The sequence below is a fragment of the Chiroxiphia lanceolata genome, chromosome 10 (assembly GCF_009829145.1).
Source record: "Chiroxiphia lanceolata isolate bChiLan1 chromosome 10, bChiLan1.pri, whole genome shotgun sequence".
In the NCBI taxonomy this organism is placed as follows: Eukaryota; Metazoa; Chordata; class Aves; order Passeriformes; family Pipridae; genus Chiroxiphia; species Chiroxiphia lanceolata.
Genome location: NC_045646.1, coordinates 22,090,334 through 22,099,280, shown reverse-complemented (window position 1 = coordinate 22,099,280; position 8,947 = coordinate 22,090,334). Strand labels below are relative to the sequence as shown.

The following is an 8,947-nucleotide window of genomic DNA, read 5'->3' as shown; positions in this document are numbered from 1 at the left end:
CCTACTTTTTCTTCACGTCTCGCTTCAATTTAGTCCTCAAATTGTTCACATGACAAAGGAGTCGTCCTTCCTACAGCTTCTTCTGCTCTGATAAGACACCTGAATTTTCTGTGAATGCCTGAAGAGGACAATAACTTCTCTCCCTCCCTCTCTCCCATTTGCTTCCCGATGGTTTAAGGCCAGAAGTCTCCCTGAGGTTATTTCCCCTGGGAGTACAGTAAGCAGTTTGGGCTGCACTGTGCCAAGTGGCTGAGCTGTGCCCTGAATACACCGAACGTTTAATGCTGCTAATTAATGATATTACATCATATTACATTTATGTGGGCTCACAGGAGGGGGTTCAGCTCCGCAGGCGATGCTGCAGGGGTTGGATGCTCCTCACCATTGCCACCTGTGTTCCCTGTCTCATCCGGTTCGCGTGTTGTGACACACGCTGGACAAGTCTGGAGGGCTGGAAAACTGAGGGAATCTGCTTTTCTCATGGGGGAGAGGATTTACCAGCTCCTCAGGCTTTGACTCCTGGGAGGATGCTGTAGGTGCAGGCTTTTTCTCTGCAATTAATGCACAGGCTGGGAGCAGCCTGCGCTGCCTTGGCAGGATTAGGGATGCGGGAGCGCTGCTCCTGTGCTGTGTGCAAAGCTTCCTGCCCTCCCTGCAGGCCTGGCCTCGGCTTGGAAAATAAACTGGGAGCGTCACGGCTGCTTTAGCTCTGCTCTTGTTCTGGCCTGGGGAGGCTCCCATGTCCTCTGCCAGCTCTGCTGCTCCACGGGGCTGATGCAGGGGAGGCTTGTTTGACCTTTCTCCTGCTCTGAGCCACTCCCATGTTAGTGAGTGGCTTGCCAGGATCCTCCTGCCACCAAGGGTACCATCCCAGTGAGCCCCTGGTCTGAGCTGGCTGGTAGTTTTGGTGCACCCTCCGGGTGATGTCACAGGATCTGTCAGGCTCTGAGGGCTTGGGCTTGGCCACTTAACAGCTCAAAGGATTTGGGGTGACCCCTCCAGAGGCCCCCTTGCAGCGTAGTTGCTCACAAGGGCAGCCTGGTGGGATTCATCTTAGAGCTTCAGCTGGTCCCATCACAGCCAGTTTGGTGGGGACAGTCAGGGACCGGCGCAGGCTGTGACCCCCTTGGTCTCAAAGGTGGTTACAAAGGATTTTTTTATGAGATCTGTGTCGCGGTGTATTGTAACTCTTGATGCTTCCTTTCACTGGGATCCCAGATCTTCATCCTCCACAAAGGGTTTGGCATCGCCTGAAGCAGCATCTGAGAACAAAGGCAAAGCTGTTAATTAAGACAGAGCTAATTCTGGCAGCAGGCTGCCGCCATCTCGACGCGCTGCCGGCTGCGAGCGCAGAGGGACCGGCCGTGTGCTCTGGGCACGCGACTGCCCAGAGCCTTCCCGGAGGCTCTTCGTGCTCTGAGCAGGCCTTTGCCCCATGTCCTTCCTGCACAGGTGCCTGGTGGGCAGAACTGGAGGTTGCTGGTGGCCCAGAGAGTGGTTTTGCCTTCCCTGGGGTGTTTGCTGAGCGCTGCGGTGCTGCCCCTGCCTGGACTCCAGGGGCTTCTGGCAGCTCTGGGATGGGGGAAAGGAAGAGATGGGAGCTCACCAGTGGCTGCCTGGTGATGGGTGGGGCACTGTAGCAGAAGCCTCCTGGCTCTGAGAGGGAAATGAAGGAAAACGTGCCAAAAACCCCACTAAGCTTTAATGTCCTTGGTGTGTCCTCCAAGGGGACACTGGTAGGCATAGTCTCTGGGGCAGCTGGTCACCACAATCCCATCAGGCGAGCAAGGAAGAGTGGCCCTGGGGCACGGTGCTGCCGCCTCCCGTGCCTACCCTCCAGATGGCAACACGGCTTTTTTGGAGCCGTGTCCTCCAGGAGAAGCGGAGCCTTTGCTGTTGGGAGACTCGGAGCAAGGCTGACGGAACAGAAAGCATTTTGAACAAACACAGCTGGCTTTCACCCAGCGCAGCCAACTCTTTGGCCAGCTGAAAAGAAATCAGAAGAATATTGATGTTTTATTCTTTTTTTTTCCCCACACACAGAAATTGTCAGGCTTTTTTTGGTCAAACGTTAGTTTCTGAATGCGAGTTTTTCAGTTGATAACAATTATTTGGGAGGGAAAAAAAAGACCCAAACTGAGGCAGTTCTCTGTATAACTCACAGGCTCAGCTCTTCATCTCTTGTATTCTCAAACGATTAACATTTTTTTGCTTTGCACATCATGAATATTCTATACTCGAGCTGTTACTGAGTTGTGCTAGATCAGATAAATAACATGGTGTTGCTTTTATGGCAGACTGGATAAAGATGCAAATAATACTGACATTTACTTCACAGTTTTCTTTCTGTGATCCTCTGAGTGAGTAAACTGGATTGCTGAGATATTCATGGGAAGGAAATGGAGAAGGGTTGTCAAGATGAAAGCAAATTTCCTTAAAACTTAGCCAGAAGGTTCTTGGCAATTTTTTTCTGTTATTTGCTCAGCTGAATGGGAGCTTCTTGAAATATATTTTGCACAACTGCAGAAGGAAAACTCTTATTCCCGTGGCACCGCTGTTTTTTTGCGCACTCTTTCCCTGAAAAGCCGCTGGTTTTCCAGCGCTCGGTGCCTCCGTGGGGTTTCTGGTCCCATCGTGGTGTCAGGTGGGCGGTCGTGACTGCAGTGAGCCCTGCCCGTGCTGTTTGTCCTTTCCCGCGTGTGCTGGGATGCTATTTTTCCTTTCCCGCCTGTGCTGGGATGCTATTTATCCTTTCCCGCCTGTGCTGGGATGCGTGGATCCGTGTGGAGGGAGGGATGGGGTCGGCTGTGCTGTCCGGGTGCGGAGCAGAGCCATGGGGGATGCTGAGCCCTGCGAAGGGTGAGCAGGGTGGGATGAGGGGGACAGGGCGAGCGTCCTTCTGGATGGTTCCTTTCGGAGGCTGTGGATGTAGGTCGCTCCTGGCCGTGTGTGAGCACCAGGACGCGGCCCTGGGCGGCAGTGCCCGGGGTGCTGCTGAGGGATGCTGAGCGCCCTGGTGTCCCCCGGGCCAGGCAGCTGCTCCCCCGCGCCCCGGTGCCCCTCTCACCCCGGAGCAATGCCCAGGAGAAGGCGGGGGCTGAGGGGACCCCGCGCTGCCCGCTGTGTCCGAACCTGAGGGGAGCGGCGGGGGGGGCAGAGGAGGCACATCCCTGCGGGGCTGGCGGTTCGCTCCAGGCTGCCTTTGGCGGTGAGAGAGGAGAGCGGGACTGCGGCAGTCTGAGCTCGCCGGGTCCCGTCCCCTGCTGTGCCCGGTCCCCTCCCGTGTCCCGGCGCTGTCCCCGCCGGGGCCGCCCCGTCGCGGGTCCCGCTAAGGGGAAACATGGAGGGGAGGGTGCCGCAGGCCCGCCAGGGGGCGCCGTCCCCCTTCGCACGGGCGCGCGTGGCTGGCGGGGGCGTGCCCGGGGCGGGGCGCGGCGCGGGGATTGGCGGGGCGGTGCCGGGGGCGGTGCCGGGCGGTGCGGGGATTGGCGGGGCGGCGCCGGGGGCGGGGCCGGGCGCGGCGGGGGCCGGCGGCGGCGTGGCCGCGCGCGCCACTCGCGGCTGCGATGTGACCCGGGCGGGCGGGGAGCGGCACCGGCTGCGCCTCCGGCCCGTCCCGGCCCCGGCCCCGGCCCGCCCTGCCCCGGCCCGACCCGGCCCGCGGACGCACCCCCATGCCCGCTCACGGCCGCCCGCCGGTAGCGGCTGACGCCTGCGGGGCCCGAGGAGGCGATGGCTGCGGATCTGGTGGTGCTGCTCTGCCTGGCCGCCGCCGCGGCCGCCGTGGAAGGTGAGCGGCGAACGGGACCGCCGGGAGCGGGCGGGATGCGGAGCCGCGGTGGGAGCAGCCGGGGAGCAGCTCCCCCCGCCGTGCGGCACCGGCGCGGAGCTGCATCCTGGCCCCGGGGCCCCGTCACCGGTGCCATCCCGCGGTGCTGGCAGCCCGTGCCAGAGGGTGCCCCCGGCAAGGGGCCGGGGATGGTGGGGGGAACCCGCCCGGATCCGGCTGCTCCGGGTCGGGTCCCCTCCGGAGCCCTGCCCGGGGTTGCGGTGGGGCCGCCCCAGGGACCGCTCTGTGTCTGCCCCACTCTGGTCCCCGGGGCCGCGGTGTGTCCGCCTGCGGGGTCTCCTCTGGGACCCCTCGGGTCCCCGGGGACGCTGCGGGGGCCGTGGCGGTGCTCGGAGCTGCCTCTGGCAAACCTTCCTCCTCCCAGCGCCGACGGAGGGTGGATGCGCCGGGAGCCGTGGGCAGGTGGGCTCCGTTCCCTGGGATGAACCGAGCCGGGGGATGCTTGCCCGTCCGTGGAGATACAGGGCAGGTGTGTGCCCGTCCCCGTGCCGGTGGGCTGCGGTCTTTTCGCTGTCTCCCGCCTGGTCGTGGGATTCACTGGGCACCGGGAAGGCTCACAGCTGAGACCCAGACTCCGGGCGGTAGGCCTGATAGGACAAGTATCGCTTATTTTATTTTTTTTTCTCTCTATTTTGTCACTGCCACCTTTTTTTCCTGGTACAGCACAGGCTCGCGGCAGGGCTTGCCCAGCGCTTGAGCGGTGGCTGTGGCAGGGGACGTGGTGCAGCCTCTCGCTGGTGGGCAGCGAGAAGTGTGTGGTTGCAGGGAGATGGTGCGCGGGATCTCAAACCGCTGCTGGCCGATGTGGGGCTGGACCCTCCTCGGGGGGATTTATAATGTGAGCGTGGTTGTGGCTCAGCTGGAAGCTGTCGGAGGTGGCCGGAGACTCCGGCTCAGCGAGGAGCTGGTTCAGGAGCTGGAATGCTGCCGCGATGGTCTCGGTGGGGTTTGTGCCCTCCGCTCACAAGCACAGCTGTCGGATCGGGGCGGGCAGGCCCTGTTGCTGCAGCATCCCTTTTCCACGGGCTTTTGAGCGACGCAGGTGTTGGCTTTTCGTATTCCTCGGGCTTCCTCGCCTCATCGCATCTCCGTAGGAATGCCTCGCGGGGTTGGTGCCGGTGCCTTGCCGAAGCGTGGTGCAAACGGGCGCGTGTTTGCTCGGCGGCGAAGCCGCACGTGAAGAGGCAGGACCTGTTCGCAGCGCTCGGCTCGCCGGCGTTTGCAGCGTCAGCTGCTTGAGGCACTGCTGGAATCGCGGCTGGCTGGGACACCTCGGCTCTCTTCCCGGTCCGAGGGCACTCCTGGGTGTCACCCGGGGTGTTCCCCGGCTTGTCCCGAGCCACCCCCGGGAGCACTGGCAGAGCCAGCGTCCCTGCCCGGCACCGAACCTGTTGAGGAGCGGTGGTATTTCTACTCTGATGAGGAAGTTGCTTGGATAGTAAAGTAGTATCCTAGGAGAGATCTCAGATTTCAGGGAAAATTTTAGACGGAGGATTTCTGAGGCAGAGCAATCGCATCTGATTTGGAGTCAAGGCGAGATCCTTCTGGCGTGGTCGCATAAAGAAAATGCCTTTTTATGGGGTTTATTTAAGTCTTATTGAATCTCTTGGAGCAGACGTTGAATTTGCTAGGTTGAAAAGTGGGTTTCTCTAATGGAGCTGAAGCATCTCCTAGGGCCTGACCTGCCCTGGGGTCTTGCTTTCCTCCTGGAGCATCCACAAGGCTGAATTTGCTGGCAGCCCTCTCTGACAGCGAGACAGACCCACGGCGGGCGCCCGGCTCTGCCCGGGGCTGCAGGAGCAGCTGAGCGAGGGATGGCTCCCTGCATCCCAAATCAGCCAGCGAGACAAAAAGTCTTTTTTTCTGGGATGGCGGGGGGAGACGTCTGGGGGTCTGGACCCGGCAGGAGGGGAGGAGGATGCAGCCGGGGTCAGGGCCGGGGCTGCCTACAACCCACTCCCGTTATCCTCCATAAAACCTTGCTAACTCATTGCCTGCGGCACGCGAACCTTGAGGTAGTACAGTCGCTCGTCTGACTTTTTTTACGGTTCCTTGATTTTTTTACCAAATCCTGTGGCTTAGCTGATCCTTTTCTGCCGGACACCTGGATGTTTGTATTAATTTTAAAATTTTTTTGTGGCTTGGAAAGAGGAAGAAGGACGCGAGGAGATGGCAGCGCCAAATACTCCGTCTCTCCCACACCCTGCAATCACTCAGGAGCCGCTCGCGTGCTCTCTCTCGTGTTAGCTGAACCAAATATAATCCCATTTAGCATACAGAGAGGGTGGTAATGGGCTGACGATGTACGTTTTAACTCGGGGTTGGAGGTGTCAGGTGGGGCTGATGACCATTTTGGTGCAGCTCCTTCACTATTTCACCTGCCTCCCCGCTCGTCTCTGCGTCCCTGCCTCGCGTCTGCTCTTTTAAAACCCACGTTTTCCTCTCCGCGCTTGCAGCATCACGATAAGCGAAGCGCAGGAGGGAGCTGGAAAGCCCTGCTGGGGGCTGGCGGATCCGGCTTAGCTTTGCTTCCCGTGCTTATCCACTCGCTTGGGAACCGCAAGCCTGGGAGAGGACCAGGGATGGGGTTTGGTTGGAGAGCGACGTCCCTGGATCCTGCTCCTCGCTTGCTGCCCGCCCCGGGCGCCCCTCTCCTCCCGCCTTGGCTCGGGATGTGCACATCTGTTGCCGGGCATCCTTTGGGCTTCCTGCGCTTCCGCCCGGCGCCGGAGCGGAGCCTGTGCCTGTGCCGAGCAGGCTGAGAGCGGCGGCCGCCCTGCCCTTCCCACCGTCACCAGCACCATGTGGGCTCCCACCTTTGGCCCAGCTGCTCCGCCCGCAGCACAGCCGTTCCCAGGGAGAAGCTAGAAATAAGTCTCCAAGAGGGAATTTGCAAGTGCTAGTGTCCTGCGTGGGAATTTACAAGTGCTACTATCCAGCCATCCCTTTACTTTTTTTTTTTTCTTTTTTTTTTTTTTTTTGGGAAGGAAAAGAAAGCCCTAAGGGGAAAACCCTTATTCTCGGTGTGGTGAGTGAGCCCAGATCTTGTCAGCCTGAAGGGAAAGCGTTTTGTCAAGTCATGGAAAAGGAACTTGAGACCGCAGGTTGCCTTTTTTTGACTAATTGCTGGTGTTTCCACTCATGGATAAGGTGGGAGTCTGTGATAAATATATTTATTTTCCTGGTCTTTTGGATGTTGGGTTGCTGCATGTGTTTGGTGGCCCTGACTACTGTGGCATGAACTGCCAGGGGGTTTGCAAGGTGGCCTCTCACCCATCCTGGGTGCAGCTCCTGACACAACAGGCCAGAGTATAAACCTTCCACTGGTCTAAAAAATCAGAAGAAAATATGGATTTTTGATGATGAAGGAGCCCAAGTATGTTCATCTGGCTCTGGATCCGGACACGGTGCTGAATACGTGTTTCTAGCAGAGATGGGTTCTGCAAGCTAAAGAAGTGCTCAGATTTAATGAAAAGGGGGAAATAGTACCTTGGGCAACGGGTAACTCAATGCCAATCAGATCAGCAAAGTCCTGGAAACCCTGGTCCTGGTGCAGCAGGAATGCTGAGGGATGAGGCTGATGCAAGTGAGCCCCAGACTTGTGTGATGCTGTCCAAAGGATGCCGTGGTGCTCCGGTGCCTCTGAGCAGACATGGTGGGAATAAGGAGTCATTTAACAGCAGAGCAAGGCTGAGCAAATAGCTGGGGTTGGGAAAGGGAAAAAGGGAATGTTTCTGCCAAATATTCATTAGGATTTGAAAGCGCATTTCAGTTTGACCTTGTTCTCCTGCTGCAAACATTCGAGCTCTCAGGCATTGAGTGCTTGAGTGAGGCAAATGTTAGGCTTGGATGTTGGGTGGGTGGCAGTTTGGGAAGGCATGTCCTCGGTTGGAATGGTAGGAATTTGGAGTGCGAGTCACTTACAGAGGTCGCTGGTGTGGTGGAAGGGGTGCAGATAACCCGGGGATGAGAATTCAGGTCCCCTGGTGACTGAGAGCACCTTGTGAGGTGGTGGTGGGTGGTGGGGAAGGCAAATGGATGTGAATCCAGAGGACATCGTGACCTGGGAATGGCGCTTGCTGAGCCTGCGGCATCCCCCCTCAGGTTAGAGGGGGAGCAGAAAGGTGTGGAAAGGGGTGGAGCAATGGTGGAGTAATGTCAGGAGAGAGCTGGGACCCTGGGTGGACACGGAGCTGGTTGTTCCACTGTTCAGCTTATAGAGGTAAAACCACAGTCTTTGCAAGAAGGAGTGGCGTGAGAGGCTGCTTGGAAGCGTGCAGGGAAGGGAATGGGCATGGAGCTGCTGCAGGCAGCAGGTAGAGCCAACACAGCCCTTTCCTTAGGGATAGTGAGAGCAAACTCTTCCCCAAATCAGCTCTACAGCTTCCCAGATAAGTGGTAAAAGTGGATGGGCTCCCTCCTTCCCTGAGTCACTTCCAGCCGCAGCTGAATTTTTGAAGTTCTTTTATTTCGGTCACCATCCATTTTCCACCAAGTCACATCATGAGAAATGGTGAGAAAAACAGAGGATGTGTGTTCGTAGGAGCGAAAGGATCTGCGCTTTATTTATCTATATATTTCTCACAACTTTTGAATTATTAAAGCGTGTGCAGCGGAGATTAACTTTCCCTGCTCAATATTTATTATTGTTTCATTTCCCTGGAAGTTGGAGCTTTGATGAATGGGCTGGAAGGTTCTGTAGTTTCTCCATGGCTAATCTAAGTACGCCCGTATCCTCTGCTGAAAAGCTAATTTGTGATTTCCTATGGTAATGCCGCTTAGTGAATTGTAACGATGCACCGGGGTCTGCTTTTCCTCCCGCTCCTCTGCTGCGGGAACGGCGCTGCCATCGGGAAATGGTGTCGAACCTGGAAACTGGCCATTAGCCCCCTAAATTTTTGGTCTAATAACAGCAATCCAGAAAGCCTGTGGACCATCTGGTCTGTTTTCTCACGTCTGGGCTGGAAAGCATCCGCCTGCCCCCGGTGTGGTTTGAGGGATGGGAGTGGTGGCCGGAGCCAGCACCCTGTGCCGATGCCACGACCCGTCTGCCCGTGTGGGTTTGCGTCAGCGACCGGAGCTGGATGGTGTGCGCAA

At 57.9% G+C, this 8,947-nt stretch overlaps 1 protein-coding gene across 1 annotated transcript in view; it reads left to right on the top strand.

Moving 5' to 3' along the window:
- Positions 1 to 3,631: 3,631 nt before the first annotated feature.
- The window catches only part of EPHB1 (EPH receptor B1), a 77,958-nt gene continuing 72,642 nt past the window's right edge, over positions 3,632 to 8,947 (top strand). Inside the window, exon 1 of the mRNA XM_032697851.1 lies at positions 3,632 to 3,790. Coding sequence (XP_032553742.1) covers positions 3,733 to 3,790 — 58 coding nt within the window. The 5' untranslated portion in view covers positions 3,632 to 3,732. The remainder of the gene's footprint in view (positions 3,791 to 8,947) is intronic.